This window comes from Oryzias melastigma, linkage group LG24 (assembly GCF_002922805.2).
Source record: "Oryzias melastigma strain HK-1 linkage group LG24, ASM292280v2, whole genome shotgun sequence".
Classification (NCBI taxonomy): domain Eukaryota; kingdom Metazoa; phylum Chordata; class Actinopteri; order Beloniformes; family Adrianichthyidae; genus Oryzias; species Oryzias melastigma.
The window spans coordinates 18,793,483-18,817,726 of NC_050535.1; the positions used below are offsets into that span (position 1 = coordinate 18,793,483).

The window sequence follows — 24,244 nt, forward strand, 5'->3', positions numbered from 1 at the left end:
ACTTATTAGGCATAACAATGGCTTTTCCCAATGTTTATTCAGATCATTTGATCAAAATAGTTTTGGTTGGAAAATTGCATTATTAACATGAAATGTGAAATGAAGAAGATTCCAGCAGAACAATTTTTGAGGTTCAGATATCAAAATTAAATACTTTTTAAAAAGTTTTTTTTAAGATATTATTTCCAAATGTATCAAATTCAATGCTTTTAAGACTTTTCAAGATCCTGAGGGAACTCTGTTAATGACTCGGTCACAACTGGTCTTATGGGTAGAGACAGGCTGGCTAAGGGTGAAAATTGGGCAAACTTGTACGGTCTATGCAGGTAGCCTGTATGAAATATATTTAGGTCGTATACTGCTCGGCAAGGCCCTACAGAGAAAATGTTCAAGCACGATTTTTCTACAAACAAGCCTTAAAACATACAAGAGTGAGGAAGGGTGGAGTAGGTGAGAGGCAGGCACATAGTACAGATTTTTCAGTTTTCTAACGGATGTTTGACAATTGCCTGTAGACGGCCTGTACTTTGCCGTAAGGTCAGTTGTGACTAAGACTTTACTAACGACTTGTGTGGTGTAAGGGTAGTTTATAATAGCATCTTGCGTACATCATTGATGCCCACAACTTACATTAACCTTACAAAACCTAACAAAAACTAAAATACAAACCAAACAGATGTTTAATTTTCAAAGAATGTCAAAGTAACTGCAAAGCAGACCTGTGCTCCCTCTAAGATGGCCCATGAATCAGACACTCTTCTCTTTGACCTCCCAAGGACCTGGACAACCCAAGCCCTGTAGCACCTGTGCGAGTCAACCCTAATAGAGATGACTAGAGCTTTAAAGCCTTTGCCATGGTTCGATTTTGGCGGTGGGGCATGGCGCACCTTGACGAGCTTGACGCGGCGCGTCAACCAATCAGAGGCTCAGCTTTGGTCACGTTTTCAATGACTAGACAATGAGTAGAAATAGACATTCAAGATGGCAGCTTGATACGAGGATTTTCTATTTCCATTCACTCAAACCACGGGGACCGCTAGGTTCCCGGAAACTGTCCCAGTTACTGTTGGGCAAATGTCATCAAGACAATAATAAAAAGATCCCTCAGCTTTATTTTTATTTCCCCCCTCTCGGGTTAAAGCTCAGACTGGACCACAAACAGAAGTTATGTTTAAAATGGTGAAGCTCTCACTGCTAGAGTGAAGTTCACAGAACCCAGAGAGACTCGGAAAGATCTGGTGAAAACAAACACAGCGATGTGTTTGCTGTTGTTTCTGTAGAGCTCTCCAAAACATATAAATCCAAGATACTCGCTCAACATCATTCATGATGTGGCAACTAATAAATTCCAGAACAATTTTGGCTGTTGCTCATGACATGAATTTGACGCATCGGCCGCGTTGGGTGTGAATGCACCATTTGAAAGTTTATGACCTGTCGTGAAGCAAAGAGCCATCTTTAACCCTTCCTCTCTCCTTAGCTTGTTTACATTAAAAGTGGGGTCATCTGGACCCCACAAGACAGTGCGTTGAACTGTTTTTTCTATCATTGATTTTTGAGTTTCACTAATATCCATGACAGACATAGAATCCTGTCCACCTTTGTCCACATTTATCATGGGAGGAATCACACATCAATATGTGGGTGGAGTCATCTGGACCCCAAAGAGAGCGGAAGGGTTAAAAAACACAATATAATAGAACAAACCAGAAAAATATTCAATAATGTATCTAAAGCTACTATCAGACAATTCCAGATGTTGCATTGACCTAGAACGGGGGTCGGCAACCTGCGGCTCCGGAGCCGCATGCGGCTCTTCAAGCACTCCCCCAAGCACTCCCTTGCGGCTCAGTGGCGCTTTTTCAATAATGTTTTGAGTATAATTTAAAATTTTGGAAGGAAACATATTGTAGCGATTTGGGTGGGAGCAGAGCCACAGATGACTGGGAGATTCAATCCAGACATCACTTGTGTACCATACATTGTACGATTCCTCGTGATTGGAGTAAGAAGCGCACACGCAGGCCATGGAGACCAGTTGGTGTCAACATTTTGACTTCCATTTTTTTAACAGTTCCGAACCACAGAACAGCCGACACTGTGAGGAGCCTCACTCATACACACACCACTCTCACTCATGGTGCCGGTAAAACACTCAAGTCCCATAATGCAACACAAGAACAGACACTAACTCCACCCACTAACAAGGAACTATTTCTAAATTAACAGTCAGGCTGCCACAATATTTTTGTTTTAATACGATTTCTGTAGGAGGACAAACATGACACAAACATCCTTTACGTTTTCCAGTTGTTGTGAGATGAGTGTAGATGCTTCCACGCCGTCTGAGTCAGCGCACAGCAGAATTCCTGCCCGTGCGTCTGGAGCGCACGTGAGCGCATGTTGCTACGCGGGTTTTGAAGTCGGGTCACGAGCTCCACGTACAAATCGGCACGCATTGAGCACGCTGAATCTTCAATCCGGTTCAAGATTTTCACGCACAGTCGCGGCAGCTCAGAGCTGTAACTGTGCGTGGAAATCTTGAACCGGATTGAAGATTCAGCGCGGGAGCTGCTTGTGGGCGGAGTCTGCTTCAAAGCACAGAAGTACCAAACGTGATCACGAAGGAGAAATGAATCATTACGGTTTGTGTCCGGTCAGGTTGATATGACACCAAGATGAGATGAGCGCTAATGAACAGTAGAAGAAGAATAGAAGAAGAATCTCCTCCCGCCACTGCGTGCGTGACCGCGCTGCTCCGGTGTGGATACCACCTGCTGAGCGCGGCGATGTGCAGGTCTCATCCACCGGCCGCGTGCGGTGCGTGGCGGGGAGGAGATTCTCCTTCGTTGTATTTTTACTGTTCATTAGCGCTCATCTGCATCTACAACAGGGAGAACCTAAAGTAAAAGTGTTGAAAATCCCCCAAATCTTTCTGAAGACTTTTGTTTTCACAACTCTGTCCTTTTAAATGTCTGACTAAAAGACTCACGCGCGCTCCAGACTTGGAGGGCAGGAATTTAGGTGTGCACGCGCTTATATTGACTCTTCATTGAAAGTGTTGATTGACGCGGCCAGTGTGGAAGCACCTTAAAGGTGCACGTTACATTTTTGTGTTTTTTTTTTTCAAATCCTCTAAATAAAAATAACATCAAAAATCGTATTTCTTTATTGCATTTCTTTAATTTCATCAAAGCAATGAAACAAACTGTAATTCATTCATATTGTAGTGATGGTCTCAGACACGCTGAGCCTGCTGTCGGTCTGGCAGCGCAAGGAATTGTGGGTTACCCATTCTTTTGCCTGTCTGACTGGAATTGGATTTAAGTTTGGGTTTTCGTCAACGTGTTTTGTTGTCTGACTGTTGAACATTTGTTGGCATTTATGATTTTGTCCTGTTATGTTTGAATTCTTCCTGCACCTGGAGTGAGAATGAGGGAGAGACTGATCAGGACCCCCCTCTCGTTGTGTCATTGAGGGATGTCAAAATAAAAGCTTAAATATTCATTATGAGGTTATTCAGCTTTTGTCAGATAGTTTGACGCTGCAACATCTCACTATCTTGTCATGAAGCCAAAAATGTAGCCCATATGACACAAGGACACGCAGCAGGAGAAATAATCGTTTATTCGACACATTCTCCATGTGTTACTTTCAGTGTACGACTTTTATAAGCTGTTTCTATTTATGCGGCTCCACAAACATTTGGTTTGTATTGTGTTGGTCCAAAGTGGCTCTTTCAACACTTTGGGTTGCCGACCCCTGACCTAGAACTACAAGACCTTAGAGAAACGACTGTCCCCGGGGTGGGATTACCACCAGTGTATTCAAGTTGACATTGAACTTTTATTAAAACTTAAGATATCAGTAGCCGACCCCTGAAGATTCGATTCTGAAATATGAAATCGAATGTCTTTCATTTTGAAAACAGAAGGAAAGAAATGCTCCAGAAAGACCAACCTTTCCTCGTAGACGAACTGCTGGGTAGAGTAATTGGACAGTGTTCCAAAAATGCCACGTTGTGACGGGCTGCTGTTTGTTCCTTAAGGTTTCCGTTAAGATAAAGAGGCTTCACGTGAACTGACACCCAGCTAAAAGGTCAACTGTGTTTGTGTATTTTAAAAAGCCTGAAAATAAAGAAAAACTGTCCGTCCTGCTGTGGGAATCTATTCTGTTTCTCTGGCTTTTCCTTTGCTCTTTTTTCCCTTTAGTGCTTCTTTAAAAAAACCAACAACAGAGTTGAATTTATTTATTTACTTTATTGAGGTAGCAGGAGGAGGAGAGCGTCTGACCTCAATGATTAAAGATGTCAGAAGCATTGGTTCTTTGTGTACGAAACTTGCTTCAATTCAGTTGTTTTCTCATTTCTCTCAGGCAATTCTTGCTCGATCTTTTGCTTTGCCCAAGCCATGACCCCTCTTTTCCACCCGATTTTCTTTTCTGTGAATCCCTTCCTCTCCATCTTAAAATCTATAGCACCTCCACTCCTCCAGGCTCAGAGAAAATGTGAATTGTGACAGTGTCACAGTTAGCAACTTAATTAGGGACCTTAAATCACGGCTACCTTCCACCGCCTCGGGTCACGGATGAGGAGAGGTGCTCTGGGAGTGTGAGTGTGCATGTGTGGCAAGGTCTCTAAAACTAATCTGTATACCCTGAATGCTTTCAGTTCTCCTTCTCTGAAAAGCGCCTCTGGGTTGTTGCTCCACTGCTACCAATACCAGATTCATCTAATCGTGCTTGTTTTTAAAAAACAAAGTCCAAAACATAAAGCAAGGGTTGAACTTTATTATTATCGTTTCAAATGATTATAGACTTTAGATTATTTGATTTGATCATTTGTTCAATAAATGTTTATCCTGTAAGGTGTGTTTTGGATTTTAGCCCCGATTGAGTTTGACACCCCGGCTTTACATTGACCGATTTGTGTAAAAGTTTCACTCGTTGAAAAGTCTCCCCAACAGACTGACTACAGACAGGGTGACCTGGTGTTGAAACTGTACAACAGAATAGAACTGGTCTCCTTTTAGAGCTATTCATCAAGCTGAGAGACCCCAAAAACCAAATTGATTGCCTTTCAGAGCCTGTAGGTGAAGGAGAACATTTCCCCAAGAGTGTCATCATTTAAAAATGTTCCTCTCTGTGAGGTAAAGAATGAGAACAGGGGTGAGGGGAGTTAGCTTTAAATTTGCATTTATTAACATTCTGATGCTGTTATGAAAGGCTGAAGGAGTCACTTTATAGCAGAAATATAGTTTTTTTTCATGAAAGTGAAGGATTTTATTTAATGATGCAAGTATGTGGCAGTCAGGGTTTTGAAAACGTGACTTATAGTCCGGAAAATATGGTACTTGAGTTTGGTTGTGATGTCCCTTTCAAAACGCAGAAGGGTCAACTGTTCAAAAATGTATTGTCTAAATTTGACAAAATAACTAGCATAATGCTACAATATTAGTTAAACTCCAAGTTAGCCTAAATAACTTAAAAATAATAATTTTGACAAAACAACTAGCATAATGCTAAAATATTAGCTAACTTGAAATTAGCCTAAAAACTGGAAAATGTCTAAATGAGCAAAAAACTGCTAGCATGTTGCTAAATTAAAAAGCTAAATTCTGGAGGTAGAAAATGCAAATATTTTTATTAATTTTGCTAAAAATGTTAAATACTATTATAGATTGATTTTTGTAATGCATCCATTTTTATACTCAGAACATTTGCAAAAGAAGCAGCAACATTTTTACTCTTAAACGTTAAACTGAAATTGTCAAGCTAATATAAAGTAACACAAATAAATTATGCTAAAAAATGCTAAGTTATAAACAACATCTTATGACTAAAAGTTTGATCAAACCTTAGCTATGGATGTTTCTCTTAGTTCATCCTCAGAAACAAACCAAAACCCAGAGAAACTTTGCTCCGCTCCAGGTTTAACTTTACAGTTTACTGGAACAAAGTGTGAGCCCATAGTGTCACTGAAAGTCGGACATCACTGCGGCCTGATTTCATTCGGCTCGTCTTGGACTCTGCAGACAGCTGCAGGGCACAGAGATGAAACACCATCACCGGGGAATAAAGAGAATCAGGACACACAGATCAGTGGACCTAACTTTCCTCAAATGTATGGAGGGAAAGATTTCTCCCTAAAGGTAAGACAGAGGTGAGCAGTGATAAAGTTTCTGAAAGTGTGATGTTAAAGTAGTTTAGAAGAAAAAAGGACGAAAGGGAGAAAGCGTTGGAAGCCTGATGATATGTCCATGTTTGGAGGCCCGTCTGACATTGTAAAAATGGGTCAAGGTGGCGCTCAAGCTCCATCCTTCTGTTTTTCCAAAGTTTTTTTTGTGCTATATTTTTTGGGGGTGGCCGTGGTGCAGTTCTTCATTTCATATTTAATATGAATAATCTAAAAGAGTTTGACTCTAGTAAGACCAACAGTGTTCAAATATAGAATTTTGTAAAGTTTCTAGCAGTTTTTAGTGATGATTAAATAGAGGTTTGTTAAGATAAAACATTTTGGAAAGAAAATGTGAAATTGTATCATGAATTAGATCAATTATTCTGAAATATAACTCCAATGCAATGCTTTGTGTTCTGCTCTGGCATTTTGGTTTTATTGACTGCAAATTGACAGACTTCCCATTTTCCCTTTTTTCAGAGCCAAAGCTATTTTTTCCTCAGATGATCCGACCGTTGCCATCGTTACAGTTTATGATGACAAGATGCTCTGACCTTTCAGAAAAAACACAGGAAAACAAAATAGTCTGACCATTGAATAAATGAGAGAAAAGAATTTGATAATTATCTGTTAGCTTGTAATAATAATAAAAAAAAAAAGATGTATTACCCTACTGTATTTCAACAAATACACAACGGGGCAAAAAAGTATTTATCAATCTCTGATTTTGCAAGTTGTCCCACTCAAAAAGGTGAGTCTGGTCTGTAATGTTCTCTATAAAGAAAATGAAAGTTACCATAACAACCACTTTTTAAAAAAAAATTTTTAGATTCGTCTAAAGCCTCGTTTCCACTGAGTGGTCTAGACTGCACTGGACTGGGTCGGACTGGACTTTTGAGTCTTCAAAGGTTTGTGAATGACTTGAATAAAGCTCGACTGTTTTGTTTTTATTAATGTGCCTCACAGTCAGAAAAATAAAAATTTTTTGAATGAAAAACATTTCAATTTTCTTCAACCAGAGAGCCACCATGGAGTCTCTGAATCTTAATCCATTACAGAATCAATGGAAGGAGCTAAAAGTCCTGTTTTGCAGCCTCGCTGCTCTTGAGAAGATCTGCATGGAAGAATGGACCAAAATAGCAGCTGTAATGTAAAACTGCTGCAGACCGGAAAGGTTTGGTCTCTATTAACAACCAGGTTAACTTTGTTTTTCTTATTTTCTGCTCCATTATACAAATAAACGGTGGAAAAACATAAAGTGGATTCCTGCTCTCCGTTTCTCTCTCACTGTTTATTTATGATGAACATTACAGACCAAACTCGGCTTTTTAAGTAACTTGTAGATTGGTGCCTGCATTTTTATATATATACAAATAAACTGTTGTATTTGGGAAGAACTGAAAACAAATAAAGAAATAAGCGTAGCATAAAGTTTTTACAAGTTTGATTTGAAATTTATCAGATTGTTGAAGCTCCAGTTGATGCAACCGTTTCAAATATCAAGATTTTGAAGGTTACCAGAAGAATATCAACACATTTAAAATCCCAGTTACAGGTGTGTGTGTGTAAAAGTATGTGAAAGTGTGTCTTCCAAGCTATCATAGCTCAGTCATGCAGGTAAAGTCATCATCAGCTGCAATCTGCTGAGGGCTCAGGGGGATCAAGAACGTGAACAGTCTCACACACACACACACACACACCCCCACACACACACACACACACACACACACACACACACACAGCTCTCCCGGGGGTGTTTTCTCACTTCAGGGACAATGAGGCCGGGCTAGAGTCCATTCACCCATACAGTTAGAAAGAAAATTAATTTGTTACAGCACATTTATCTCCATGACAACCTGTCTTTTAATTAACAGCTGACAAACAGCAGGTTCGTCTGCAGCTCTCAGGGGAAAGAATGAAAGAAAAAAAAGTTTCAAGAGAAAAAAGCCGCTCTGTGATTGACGGCTGAACAAAGGCAGCAGTGGAACACGGAGGCGGCCCTTCTTGTACAGTTTAAAACAAATATGAGCATTTTCATATCTTCACAGTGGATGCTTTTATTACTACTGTGCGTCATAAAAATGATTGATGTTCGTCTGTCACATTAAACGGGATTGCTGCCTCAGCTTTAGTACTTTCCAGGGTTGATAAAGGTGTGGACAAAGTTGTACCTTAAAAAACAATTTCAATTTGATAGAACAGTCTTTTTATGACCTGATGTTTAAAAACCTTCCTTTAAATGAAACACCAACAAACACAAGTCCATTTAATACACTAAAATAAAGGAAACATACATCATATGTTGTATGAGACTCAAAAGTGTCATTTTAGCAATAAAGACGAACTCTAGGTTGTGTTGAGACAAAACCTTTTCCACCCACAGAGACCTTTAAAGCATCAAACCCAGTGGAGAGGACGGCTCTGACGGACATGGAGTGTGTGTGTCGTACCTCTTGAGGTTGAGCAGAGCCCAGGGGATGCCGGTGGATGTTCTGAAAGCTGGGAGCAGCTTCTCTCCCAACTCCACCGCCTTTCTGCGAAACACCTGAGGAGGAGAGAAGAGCATTTCTTTATGTTGTGGTTGTCTACAGGAAGCAGAACTCTGAAACTGTTGCACAAAAGAGCATTCCGCTTTTTAGTGGAGATCGTCACATTAACAGACCAGTTTGTCTTGTTTTCTACTGAAAATAATATTTATCATCATTCATACTTTGAACTCAATATAAATGCTAAATAAAGGATATTTGCTGTTCAAACTGTAATTTTCCTTTGGAATAAGATCTTCCGCAGTTGGAGTCAACAACTGTCAGCCATATTTAAAGAAAGACACATTTTACTACAGAACTTGGTTGCAGCATCATCGTCTCAGCAGCTTTGTCTTAATAAGATTCCCTCTGGAGGAGCATCAGTGATGAAATGAAACCTGTTCTCGTGGAACAGACCGTTTCGTGGAATACAGAGAGGTTATAAAAAAAAAAACAATGCTGCGTACTAACAACTCGTGTGGCAGTGAGGTCCAGTCTCAATGTTTTGTCAATGCACAGATGTGGTGAGAGGTCCTGGGGCACATGTGTCAAGGCCCGGGGGCCGGATCCGGCCCTCCAGGTAATTCTATCCGGCCCTCCAGATCATTTTATTTTATTGTTACTATTGGCCTGATGTTACTTTGCGCTGATTTCAATTTTATGTATAATTCTGACAAAATATATATTTTTGAGAGTAAATTATTAAAAGTTATTTGAGGTTTAAGTTGATTTATTCTGGAATAATATTCCTCACTATTTTTTATCCATAATTATGTTAAGGTACAATTTTAAATATTGAAAAATTGGCATTTGGCTAGCTTTTAGGACTCTTTTGGCATTTACTAAGATTATTAATATCTAATATTTTGGAGTTTAGCTAATATTTCAGCTACATGCTAACTGTTTTGGCTGATTTAGGCATTTTTCATTTTTTTAGGCTAATTTGGAGTAAGGCTAATATTTACACACTAACTTTTTTGGCTAATTTAGGCTTTTTTCAGCTTTTTAGGGTATTTTGAAGTTTAACTATTAGCTACATGCTAGCTGCTTTGGTTAAACTACGTTTTGTTTTGAGGCTAATTTGGCATTTAGCTAATATTTTTAGCCGGCCATCAGCTTCAGTGTTTTCAGTGATCAGCTTCATCTTTTTTAGCTATCAAGTTCATCATCTTCAGCAGCCAAATTCAGCTCACAGCATTCACACTAGCATTATCACAGGTAATGCTATATATCGAGTTCATAAATATGTTAAAAATGTATGGTTTTAAAGTTTTAAAAGTTGTTCCCTGTGGGACTGAGTTTGACACCCCTGTCCAGGGCATGAGGCTACAGAGAATCAGATCGTTGTCGATTGTGCTCGTTTATCCCAAGCTTTTCTTTTTTATTTTTAACTTTAAGTTTGATTGAGTTTCAAGAGGGTGTGACAAGTTTTACAGGGATTCAAACAATTCTTGTACATGGATTAGAACTTCATATAGACAAAGTAAAAAAGGTAGAAAGCTGGCATAACAAAAGAAACCAATCCATAAACATAAACTGAAATATTCTCCATATCTAAAGGTCAATTTCTCCATCTCAACTATGTCCATCCACTCTGTGAGAGTTGGTGGCTTCGGTTTGAGCCACCTCCTGGTGATGGCCTTCCTAGCTGCAGTTAACAGTATTTCTTTTTTAACTAGATATTGATCTTTAGCTGTGACAGTTTCAAATATACCCAAATATAGTACCAACTGTGTGAAAGGGATTGTTAATCTCAGCACTTTTGTTAAAGCTAGATAGATGGAATTTCAAAATGATATTATTTGCAAACAAGCCCAGAAAATACGAATATGAGTAGCATTAACTGTGTCACATTGTCTGAATTTATTATTTGTTTACTTTTAATCGAAGGGGCAATGAAGTGTCCAAAGCTTTATGATGTTTTCTATATTTGCATCAAGATCTGTATCATTCATTTCTCTCCGTTGACTAAAGCGGGACAGCAAGTCCTCAAACTGGGTCACAGAGACAGAAGTACTGCTGAAAGCAGCCATCATTCAGATGCAGTTCAAGCATTAGATGGTGAAACTCACTGATTACTGATGGCTTTGGATGAGGTCACTTGGAATGTTTGATCCCCTCTAGTTTTAAAATGTGTGAGGAGACGACCAATAAAACCTGACCTGCTGATCTAAGAGCACCAGACGGTTGGTTGAATCTCAGAAGCTCTGAGATACACGGTGGAGCCTGATGTGGAGCTCTAACAGAAAAAACAACATTTAAATCAAACTGGGAGCTGCAATGATGTGAGCTCTTCTGATGGTATGAGGCAGTTCTGAAAAGCCTGGAGGCCATAAAGCTTCTTCTGGATCTCTAGAGGTGAAAGTAGAACAAATCTACCTTCAGAGAACTCAAGGACAAACTGTCAAAGACCTGAAATACTTTTATCATAATTCTTCAGTGAGCAAACACACAGCAATTCTTCAGAGAAGAGTTTATTTGATTAACGACCTTCTCTAAGAAAAAATCATTGATGATATCATTACCTGGAGATGGTGTACAGTACATTCACCATATGTGAACGTAGGGCTGGGCGATATGGGAATTTTCATATTGCGATATCGCTTTTTTCATTTTGTGCGATAACGATAATAAAAACGATATCAATCAAATAATCAAATAATCAAAGTAATCTTTATTGCAGAGATTTACGACTTCAGATTTTTACACCTTAACTTTGCCCCCCCCATTAAATCTTAGTTAGTTCAAATTAAACTTTCATTATTTTTTGTATTAACTGTAGTATTGAAACTAACTGCGAGGAACATTTAAATATTTCTAATAAATATTGTACATATACATAATGTACACAATAGTTAAACCATAACGGTGGTATGTTTTCAATAGGCTTTAGAGAATTTCTGATTTAATTTAATCTGACTGCAGCACATAGAAGTTTCTTTCAAATTAAAATTAAGTCTTAAAAACATTGTTCTAAAGCAGCAAATATATTGCAGTTATTTTTATATTATTTTCTAATTTCTTCTGAACATAAACTATAGGTACTGTTGTGCAGCAGAAGATAATAACATGTAAACTTAAAATAAACAGTTCTGATAATAGATTTAATCATCATTTCACTCAGTCATCTGACATGTGTACATGTTGGAGGATTGATCAAACACATAAGATCTCTTCATTTAGTGTCATGTCAGGAGTCGTTAAAAACAAGTTTATTTTACTATTATTAGATCACCTCATTAAGAAATGAGCATAAACGGAACAAATGTAACTAAGAAATTCATTATTGATACACAATAAAACAACAAATTATTCTAATTCGAAGCTCTATACAAAAGCTTTTGGTTAATATTTTAACAAAACCTTCAAACTCTAAACTCCACAGCCACAATCGAGTCTCCGCCCCCCTGCGCGCGGCTGTTACTAGCATGCACAGTCTCTCCTTCTCTTTCAGCCCCGCGTGACACGTAACGAGCTGCAATAGACAGACTGTCTCCTTTTTTCTTTTTTCATGGAGGTTCTCCTCTAAATCAGGTGTTTAAACTCCTGATTTTAAAGCGTGTCTTCTCTCCCTCACACTCTGTGGATCTGACGGTAACAAACAGCTGCGGAAGAATAATCCGGTCGGACCGAACCATTTTCAGTTTAGAGGAGGGGGGTCCGGTGACGACGTTTCCAAAACAAAATATATAAACATCGTTACCTTGACATTAAAAATAAAAGTATTTGCGATTATATATTGGTTATTGGTTTACTGAAATAATGTTTTCTGTTGTGTCCTTTTGTCATCATTCGGGGCCTCCGTCCCCCGCCCCCCTCTCAGTCTGGGCTCCTAGAATCAGACACTCCGTAAGAAGAAGAAGAAGCGCGGCTCTTCCGGGGGTTTCTCCCGTGTTATTTAACACGAAAGTTTATCGCAATAGACTCATTTCACTATCGAAAAAAAGTAATATCGCGATAACGATAATTATCGTTTTATCGCCCAGCCCTATGTGAACGGTGTTTTCCTTATTCTTTCTTATCGTATGCCGTCACTTTTCATGACTTTGATCATCTGATGGTTTATTTTTGGCTCAGAAGCAACAAAAGATTCCAGTAAAGGCTCTATTGTTACAAAAGCTGCTAATTCTGAGTCGTACTGTAAAAAAAAAATGCAGTTCGTCAGAAAATGGACACTTCAGGTGCAGATTTTGGGAGAATTTGAACTAAAACAAGCAGATATAACCTAGCAGGTCCTGCTAGACTCCCTGAGTGTCACTGTCTCTCTGCAAAACATGTGTGTGAGATGATTTTAGACCAGTTACTGATTTGCAGATTTACACTTTTTTTACTCTCACATCACTTTTTCACTTCTGCTTATTGATGGGTACTAAAATTCAGTGCCGAGTTGGTAGTGGAGAATATGTATTCTATTGGTGTGATATAAAGGTCGGGATGCTGGTGCTTCATTTCAATATTTCTATTCTACTCTATCTTGTATTCTATTCTGTTTTTCTGTACAATTCCAGCGATTGAGGGCGGGCTCATCTAAAAGTGGGTGGAGCTTCAGTCAAAATGCAGAAGGCAAAGTGGGCAAAGGTTTAGCTGAATTTCTCAGCAAAATAACGATTGTTTCAATAGTCAATCGACTACTCTTTCGATTAGTTGACTAATCGGGTCATGCGTAAACTAGGGGTGTGCCAAAATATTGATATTGTGATATATCGTGATATTTAGTCCTCCGATTGATTCTTGATCAATCTTTTGTGTTCGTTTGAAGAGGCTGTAAAACGCTGTATTTGTCATTCTTTGGTGAGACGTTCCTTTGGAGGTAGATAGGGGGCGCATGTTGCAAGACTGACAGTCACGGACACCAATGTGTCTGGCAGCTACTTTTGTTTTTTGTTTACAACAATTTTGCACCAAGTAGTGGCTCTGCTGTTCATTTTTACTATTGTTAACACTCAATTCTACAGATAATTCCAATTCAATTGGAGTCGGTGCTTGTCAAACAGTATTAATGATTTGCACAAAAGTGTCTATATGTTGCACAAAATAAGACACAAGTTGTTTATTATGGTTGTGTTCAAGTTAGAAAATAAATAGGGATTTTTTTTCCTAAAAATATATGTTCTATATATTGTGAGTTATTAGAGATGATTTTTCACCAATTATCGCAGTATCGCGATATCATCGATATGAGCCATGTATCGCATCGTATCGTGAGGTAACCAGTGATTCCCAGTCTTAGTGTAAACTGGATGTAAAAATCTTAACCAGATATTGCATTGGAAACTTTTCTCTTTTCTTGTTTGTGTTTCCCACTTTCAAGCTGTGTTGGCATGTTTTTATGGTATCTGAGCCTTCCTAGAACTTCTTGTGACATCACTACTGACTGGATTAACACTTCTGCCATGTATGTGAAAGACAATAGCAGCTGCTGCATAAGAAAACGCGCACCGTAGTTTTGGATTTAGGTAAAAATATAGTATAATATAATAGTTAACTATTAAATGAGTTGTTGAGTATTTTAATAGTCATCACAGTCATGAGTAATCGTGGCAGCCCTACAGCAAAAGACTGATGGATAAGAGTTTACGTGTACAATACTCTGAAAAAAAGACAGTCGTCATGGCGATTGGAGGTGAAATCCGTGTTTAGTACAGTATGTGTGAAAACAGAAAGAATGAAATGAAGCATCTCAGGTACATTCAAGCTCTCTCCTTCACCCTGCGACACTGTTTAGTCACATGTTGTTGGAAAAAACGGCCATGTTCTTTTCACTTTTTAAGCACCAGTTCAAGTATAGTTTAGGTACGGGATAAAATACACACAGTACCAATCCGTACAGCTGCTCCTGACGCATTAACTGCATTCACACTGTAAGTAAACTGTGTCAGAGTTCACTTACAAGAGTTAAATCTGTATTTTAAAACATATAGTGACTTTTTTAATGCAGTGATTAAACTAGCTTTGTTGTAACTAACAGTTCATGACCTCAAAAATTCTGAATATCTGAAATTTAGAAACATTTGCTCTAAAAGTTTCCATCACATAAATGTTCAGTCCTCCTTCAGCCCTCCTCTTCATCCCAATTAACCTCCATTTCCCTCCAAAAGGTGTTTCACGTTTACATTTCCCTCTAAAGCTGCTCGTGAAGCAGCAAACTGGAATCTTTCCTTCACCGATGAGGAGAAGCTCCGACTCCTCCAGGGAACACAAAAGGAGTAAAAAGAAAAATTAGGAGTGATCTTATTTTGAAGCATTAATAACTGGACGTTCATCCTGAGAAAAATACTCCTGCTGCTTTAACAAAACTGACAAGCAAACTCTCTGAAGAAAGATCCACATCTCTGCTCCATCACTAGCAACTAAAAAATGAAAAAATAGCCTGAAGACATTTTATGTTTTAATGATTCTGCACACTAGAGTAAAAAAACCACATCTAAACCTAACAATTTGAAAACATAAACCCCCAGAACAGCAGCTAGTTAGCCTGCATGTGAAAAGGCTCATTTGGTGATTTCTTCTCCTCTCTCGGAGCGACTCTCCTCGTAAACACGAGCCTCTGGTGCACATAAAAAATGCACATCAGCTTGAATAGTTTTGAGGTATTAAAAAGAAAATTTCCATCTCAAATAACCCACAGTTCAATTTGGCGCCAATGCAGGAGCCTGCCATGGCTTGAAATAACTTCATGAATATTCAGGCGGGAAACGAGAGCAAACAGAGCTGATCTGGGATCTGCACAGAGAGGCTGAGAGTGGCCTAAATGAGTGAACTTGTTACTGCGTGATATGGATTTGGTGAGCTTTAAATGAGGTTGTGTGGATTAAAAATGGGCCATAAACAGGCCTTGGATTTAACCAAGAATACAACAACAATTTTTAGATTGCTCTCAATAGGGCTAATATGACTAATTTAATAATCGATTAGTTGTTTTTTTCTCAAAACTACAGTGAATGCTTTCTAATGCCGCGTCTGTCTTTGACACACATGCTCAGTAGTGTTAATGCAGGTCAGTAGTGATGTCACAGGAAGTCCGAGTACCATATCAACACGCTAACAGAGCTTGAAAGTGGGAAACATACAAAAATAAAAGATGAAAGTGTCCTGTAAGGCAGAACTTGTGTTCCACAGCAGCACTACAGTGATTCATGAACACCCGAAGAGGAAGCACAATGTGACCGAGTATGATAACGATGAAGAGGGTTTGTCGTCTATGTAAGGTAAGCTAACGTTAGTGCTAACAGAGAACAAACTTCTTAGCTAAATGTTTTTTGTGCATCTCTGCAACCTCTACTCCATCGGAGCGAAATGTCTCTGCTGGAGGGAACATCTTTCAAAAGAGATCAAGTTTCTGCAAGACATGTAGAAATGCTAACTTTCCTGCTACGAGCAAGAGCATCGTACAGTTTGGAATTCTATAGTCAGAGTGGAGTGAAGTTAAATACAGTTGTGAACGCTCAGCAATACAAAACACACTTTAGTTATATTTGAGTCAATGAGAACAAAACTTTATCTTTTGTGAAAAACTGTTCCTTTGTTGTAGATGTTGTCCTCGCTAGAGAGATCAGGAATATACTTTCCATCAAACTCATTTTGACAGGTGACCTTTGACCTTGTATACCCTTTACATATATAACTGATATCAAATTGTCACGTCATCTTGAGGGGCGGGGCATCTGTCAGAATGAGTTTGATGGATGATGTAGGGTCAAAGGTCACCTGTCAAAATGAGTTTGATGGGTGGTATATTCCTTACCTCTCTCATTTGATTTAATCTTGTTTTTATCCCAGAAACATATTAAGGACAGACGCTGCACAGTTCATTAAAAAAAAAAAAAAAAATAGGAAAAATTAATAATAGTTTGTGGCAGCACTAATTCTCAATACCCGTAACTTCGGATTTGTTTGCAAAATGTTATAAAACAGACTGATACTACTAAAGCAATAGTTACTGTGACTTGGATAACTCACAACCTCGTTTGTAATGTGAAAAAAACAGTCCAACACCACTACTTGTTAGCAACATGGCATATTCAAGACATCTGTAACTCCCAACATTGTTTGCAACGAGTGAAAAAAAAAAAAAACAACTGATGCAGTTAAAACAAAACATTACAGTGACGAGGCCAACTCCAAAAACAGTCTGAGACCACTACAGTGTAGTCGTGTTAGCTTACTCACAATAAGTCCCAACCAAATATTTTGACAGAGCGCCGTGTACTGATCTCTGGCATCCTTCTGTCTCTAGAGACAATGGAGTCTGCACCCTTCCTGTGTTTTTTAATTTGTGGAGCTGCAACGTCGGCTGTGGCTGAATAGGCCAATGCGGGAGATGCAATTCCTACCACACTTGCTGCAATTGTAGCCACTGGTAGGAGCCGTTTGGGGAACAGTCGCAGACTGAGTCCTTTGCTGTTTGCGACTCTTCCTTTCCACACGCCGGATCTCTCTCTTCTCCTCGGCCTGCTTGACGCCAGTTTTGACATTTGCACGCCAGCTAGAGCGGTCGGAGGTTGCTATCTCGAGATCTGCTGGGTTGATGCTGCATAACTTCAGATCCCTCTTGCAGACATCCTTGTAGGACAGGTCGTCCGGTTGGCCGTGTTCCTGTGGTTAGCTCGCCCTAAAGGATGTCCTTTGGAATGCGGCCATCATCCATCCTGCATACATGTCCGAGCCAGCGCAGGCGCCTCTGGGAGAGGATGGTGAACATGCTTAACATCCCTGCCTGGGCCAACACGGCTGTGTTGGTGATGTGGTCTTGCCAGGTAATGCCGAGGAGTCGTCTGAGGTTGCGCATGTGGAAGGCATTCAATCTTCGCTCTTGGTGAGTATAAAGGGTCCAAGCCTCGCTGCCATACAGAAGGGTGCTCAGCACGCACGCCTGGTACACCTTTATCTTTGTGTTGAGGGTCAACATGCAATTGTCCCACACACGCTTCGCTAGGCGGGCCATGGCGGTAGCTGCTTTGCCTATCCTCGTGTTGATCTCGGCATCGAGGGATAGATTGCTGGAGAGAGTGGAGCCGAGGTATGTGAACTTGTCCACCACCTCCAGGGTGTGATCGCCGATGGTGATTTTGGGAGTGGTGCTGACATCCTGACCCATGATGTTGGTCTTTTTGAGGCTGATGGTTAGACCGAACTCTGTACATGCCTCAGCGAAGCAAGAGATGAGTCGCTGGAGAGCAGCTTCCGTGTGAGCAGTGAGGACGGCGTCATCGGCAAAGAGCATCTCCCGGATGAGGACCTAGCGCACCTTTGTCTTTGCTCTGAGGCGAGAGAGGTTGAAGAGATTCCGTGTACTGATCAAAATCGCTGAATCATCAGTAAAATCAACCAGAACGAGTCTATATATAAGGCACTCTGGATTACATATTTGGTCAAAATCACTTTTTTTACTAAAATAAAAATGACGGCTTTTAATTGCAGAACACACTGTAGTTTTTTTCCAGATGCTTTCATATTCAGACAACAAGCATCCCTTTGACTTTGAAGCTACAACTTTCATGATACAAGCTGAAACGTGAAGACGCCGTCCCCGTCTTCTTTGTTGCATCTTTTCACACAATAAACCTTAAGGTGAGGCTGTGCCGTATACGACGCCGGCAGCTCTGCACCTCTGGGATGACTTGCTGAGCAGAATATGAAAGGCAGGGGCATGGAGGGGGGGTTGAAGAGGAAAAAGCCCCAGGGGCGACCTGTCAAAACAATGTGGCAGCCCAAAATTCAGAGAGGCAGCAAAGGGTACGGCATGCTGAACAAGACGGAGGGAACGTAAAAGTGGTATTTAGGTACACCTGGTGGGAATTTACACCACAGGAATTTATGTCACTGTATCTAATGTTAGTTTCAATGCCACTTCTCTATTTTTGATTTGTTACTAGTAGACTTTCATAGATACAGCTGAAGCTGCTGGAATAATATCATAAGTATTCTTAGCAAAGTATAAAATTGCTTTCTGACGGTTTAGGAACTACAAAGCCTAAAAACGTAGCATAGCTGCTAGAATGTGTCTGTAGGAACCAGAATAAATAATTCAGTCATAGAAACTAAACACAGAAAACAAGATATTTGTCGTAAACACAGGAAGAATTTAAAAAATCTGTTTTGTTGTTTTAGCTTTGATGATTCAATCAAAATTAGCAGAGCGATTGCAGAAATGTTAGTAAAATAAGATAAAACTAAAGTAACGTAACTTAATTAAACTTATTTATGCTTAGCAATGATAAAAGAAGCTACATCAAATACAAAAAAATATTTCAAAAAGAAAAGACAGTTAATAAACTACAAAAATAGCTAAACTAGCAGTTTATGCTAATTTAAGCTAAATTAACTAAAAATAAATAAATAAATATTGACTCCTAAAACATGATTAATCAAGCTTTAAATGCAAATCATATTTAAGCAAATGAGAAAATGCTGAATTTTGCCCCAAAATAGGCATAGCCTAACTTGATTAGCTACTGAAACGCTGCTAATCAATGCCAAGTATGCTAAAGTACAGTATAGAACAGAATTTATAGTGAAGGCATAGTAAGAATGGTAGATTAAACCTTAGATGTTCATTTGGCTGAATATGATGCAAATAAGTGAGGAATAGAGAGCTAGTAGAAAAATGAATATGTATTAGATGTTAAATGATGAAAAACAAAAAGCTACAAGCTAAAAATGCAACATTTAAATGGTAACCAAACCCTAAATTAAACTTTTTTTCGCTGTTGATCTCTATAAATGGGGCCATATTTTTGACGAGTTAAAAAAACTTGTTTCATTTTTGAAAAAATTGTCAAAAAAAACTGTGCTGCCCCCTACAGGTTGAATCAAGGTATTACATTTGATTTTTATGATTGGTCAAACCACGCAAGTTTTAGAATTCCCACGTCATGATCTGCAGCTCCAGTAATGATAAGAGTCCTGTCCCCAAGCCCCGCCCCTCTGACTGGACTTTCACATTTCGGCTGTGTACTCTCAACGCCGCTAGCTTACAGTCCCTCACAATTCCAAGGTAACACTAGGGATGTAACAGTTTAGATCCAGATTCCAGCTCAGACGAGGAAAACGAAGACGTTCATGGATCTGTTTGTCTGTAAGTGGATGATCAGAATGGAGTGAAGCTTGTGGCTCGAACAGTGTATTTTCCATGTAACAAATACAATACTTTTCAAACAGCAGTTTTTTTTCATCACAACAAGTTTGATAAAGAAAACTCAGAATTGTCAGAAAAATGCTCAACACATCAAAAAACACCATTTTCATCAGAGTTAGTCTATAATTCACATTTAAGCAAAAACACAAGTATTTTATTCTTATAATTGGGAATAAAAATTAAACGGTAAAGTTTGATCAGAAAACATTGTTCTGTCAACTAGAAATCAAACTGATTTCACCTGCTTCCCATCAAAAAGAGGAAGTGCTGATACAGTCGACCACGCAATACTACTCAGACGACTGGAAAACTGGGTGGGTCTCACTGGGCCAGTACTAAACTGGTTCAAAACGTACTTAGAAAACAGGAAATATTTTGTGTCAATTGGTAACTTCACTTCTGAGCCAACAGAAATTACATGTGGAGTTCCCCAAGGCTCCATCCTGGGACCACTTCTATTTAACATCTACATGCTCCCACTGGCCCAGGTTATAAAGAACAACAACATTAGTTACCATAGCTATGCAGATGACACACAGATATATATTAGACTGACACCAGGAGACCGAGGCCCTGTACAGGCTCTTGGTAAATGTATTGAGGACATTAATGACTGGATGTGTCACAACTTACTTCAATTAAACAAAAACAAAACGGAGGTTATTGTCTTTGGGGCTAAAGAAAAAAGGTTGGACGTCACTACAGAGCTTCAATCTATTCAACTAAAAACTACCAACCAGGCCAGAAACTTGGGTGTAGTGATAGACACAGACCTAAATTTTGATAAACACATTAAGGCAGTCACTAAATCAGCCTATTATCATCTCAAAAATATCTCAAGGATTAAAGATCTGATGTCTAAGCAGGACCTGGAGAAACTAGTGCATGCTTTCATCTTTAGTCGACTTGATTACTGTAACAGTGTTTTTACAGGACTACCAAAAAAATCCATCAGGAAACTGCAGCTTATTCAGAACTCTGCTGCTCGGGTTCTCACAAGGACCAAGAAAGTAGACCACATCAGTCCAGTTCTGAGGTCTTTACACTGGTTACCTGTCTGTCAGAGGATAGACTTTAAAGTTCTGTTACTGGTTTATAAAGCTTTGAATGGTTTAGCACCAAAATACATGACTGACCTCCTGACCCAGTATGTACCAGCCAGACCTCTCCGGTCATTAGGATCCGGTCTTTTATCAGTTCCTAGAGTCAAAACTAAACATGGAGAAGCTGCATTCAGCTTCTATGCTCCACAGATCTGGAATAGACTTCCAGAAAACCTTAGATCTGCTGAAACACTCAGTGTATTTAAATCCAGGTTAAAGACTCACCTGTTCTCAGCTGCATTTGATTAATATGTATTCAAAAGTTTACGTCCGCACTGTTTATCTGTGCTTGTTTTAAATTAAAATCTTTTTACTTTCTTTTAATTTTATTTTAATGATTTGAATGACATTTTTACTATTTCTTTTGATTGTTTCTTTTAATGTTTTATGTAAAGCACTTTGAATTGTCTCTGTACATGAAATGTGCTACAAATAAACTTGCCTTGCTTTGGAAGGCGTCAAGGTCTCGTCAAAATACACAGTAAAGTTGGTGGACATTAAAGCGCTAACTAGAAAAGTTTGGTTGAAATCTGCATTAGAAAGATGTTATTAATGACGCCCCAAACTGTTCTCCAAACTATTATCCTGACCTGCACTGGCTGACCAGTGGAAAGATTTGAATGAACAATAAAATCCGACTCTTAATGACCAAGAGTGGGACTTTGCACATAATGCATTTTCCCGTGGAGAGCAGTGGGTGAGTGAAAGTGTGCTCGTGTTGTGTTGTGTTGCGCTGTGGGAGCAGGGCTGCGCCGTAACGAGCATCACATGTCAGAGATGAATGCCTTTAATAACGGCAGAAACCAACTGAGGGGAAGAACGGAATCACTCCCAGGGACGCGCAGACGGATGAATTAAACAGAGCCGGTGTCCAAAGCCATCAAGCAAACTGACAACAAGCTTTAATAAAGCCACTGAATCATACGGAACCTGAGGAACACACAGAACCGGGCCCTAATGTCATTAGTAAAGGCTGACGCTGATAATCACATTTAACACCTCAGTGGCTTTGACAAAATATCCATCAGGAAGATTTACCACCACAGCCTGGATTGTTTGTTTGTTTGTGTGTTATTCCTAATGGCGCCCTGTATGGGAATGCATTAAACACACTCGTTACACATTTTTATCTCAACAAATTCACATTATCTACAAGTTGGTTCTTTAAGCACAGAGTTCCTCAGGTTGATTTCATCTTCAGCCTCCTTTTCTCCCTACGTTCAGTAATCTCTCCACCTCCACGTTCTTGGCGGCGTGTCGTGCGTACGACTGCACATGTTGAGCTCCACAGAGGGATGTTTGGAAAGCTCCCTAACTAAGATGAATCACTCAGCTTGGCCTCTGGGCGGCGGACGGGCCGGATGGAACACTCAGATCGAGGAAGCGTCCGCGGGGACGGGGCGCAGCACGTGCACCGACACCTTTGATGTCAAACCAGCATCTTCCCGTTTCATTTCATTAAGACACCATAGGAGTGTGCAAAATGAAAAAAATTATAATCCATTATAATATTTAAGATGTGTTTGGGGATTAAGAGAAAATGAAAAACACGTTTGTTTGTTTGTATGGGAAAATATATTTTGATGCTTTTCTTCCTAAAATAATCAACATGATCCATGTTGGTGCATGAAATGAATGTTAATGTTAGTTAATCGACTTATTGATGAATCGATTTCTATTCAACTAGATCACATGTGAAAGTCAAGGCCCGAGGGCCGGATCCGGCCCTTATTCTTTTTGCCCCACAATCTAACTTGTATGTTTCATTTTGGATGCCATGAGGCATGTTTGAGTAAAATAGTTTGACTGAGCGGCAGAGAGCAACAGATACCGGTGAGGAGAGAAGTTAACCCTAAACCGTTTGTTACCACTATTTTTACGAGGTCGACACAGAGTCAACTTTTCCTTAGTTTTAAATTGTGGAAACTGTTTGTCATGTAAGTAGTGATTTAGCTGGATGTGTTTTAAACTGCTCGTTTGGCACCATTTCCATAGGCTACAATATGAAGCAAAATGCTAATCGTGACTAGCGTTAGCATGCTAATTGTTTGGTAGTGATTTTCCTTCACTACGCTAAGTAGAGAAAAATAATGTTTGAGATACTAAATGGGACTTTGATGCAGTGGACCAGAGACGAGCCTCTTTGGACCCTGTGGAAAGAAGACGGAGCCCACCGTCTCGCCCGTCCGAGCCCATCGTGACCAGAAGGCCTCAAGAGATTCCCGCCTCGTCTTATCCTGTCCTGCTACGCGGTTTGGTTAACCCGGACTTTGCCTGCAGTAGTTTCCGCCCATCAACGACATTATCTTTGAACCTCAGCTACGTGAGTACGTGCACGTTTTTTTCCCAGCTTGCTTAGCAAGTGAAGGGGCTGTTTCAGTTTTTGGCCACAAATCGGCCGAGCATCGACCAGACCTGCAACAAAAACCAAATTGACTATAAACTTCGGGAAGGGCAGAAATTTTGTATTTGAATGTAAAAAGAAAAGTAAGAACAGACCTCTGTATTATTGTAAAATCTAGATGTTTGTTTTTTTCTTCCTCCAAGTTAACTAACAGTCTATTATTTTTGTATTCATTTGTAAATATTAATAATAAAAAAGACTCATAAGGTTAATATCTGTGAAGTAAAACTCTATTAAGAGGATATTTTTTTTCTCTTCAAAATCCCTGTTAAGTAGAGGCACCGCCAATTTTTATATTAAATGTTATGTTTTGGTATTTTTGTTTAAACCATAAATCCGTCCAAACAATCCTACTCAGGAGCCCGCCCATCGCGATAGCACTATAATAACAGAGATATTTAACTAGCTGCATAGGATGGGTGGTACAAAAATATTGAAAGCTATTTAAGGTTTAAGTTGATTTATTCTGGAATAATATTCCTTCCTTTTTATTATTCATAATTATGTTAAAAGTTACAGTTTTTAAATTTAGCATTCTGCTAGCTTTTTGGACTATTTTGTTATTTACTAAGATTTTTTAGGCTGTTTTGGAGTTTAGCTAAAACGGGGCTCTAGACTAAAAGTTCGCACCGGTTGCACCTAACTTTGAGTTACTTTGGAGTTAAGCTAACATTTTAGGAGCATGCTAGCTTTTTTGGCTAATTTGGGATCTATTGGGGGTCTTGGGGGGCTAATTTGGAGTTAAGGTGATATTTTAGCAATGTGCTAGCTTTTTTGGCTAAGTTGGCATCTACCAAGATTTTTCATGGTAATTTGGCTTTTAGCTAACATATCAGAAATATGCGAGCTGTTTTGGCTCATTTTGTATATACTGATGTTCTAAAGGAAATTTGGATTTTT

General features: G+C 39.3%; 1 protein-coding gene across 1 annotated transcript in view; it reads right to left on the reverse strand.

The window, feature by feature from the left end:
• man1a1 (mannosidase, alpha, class 1A, member 1) overlaps window positions 1–24,244 on the reverse strand; it is a 128,043-nt gene that overhangs the window by 22,950 nt on the left and 80,849 nt on the right. Inside the window, exon 5 of the mRNA XM_024290774.2 lies at window positions 8,626–8,720. Coding sequence (XP_024146542.1) covers window positions 8,626–8,720 — 95 coding nt within the window. The remainder of the gene's footprint in view (window positions 1–8,625; window positions 8,721–24,244) is intronic.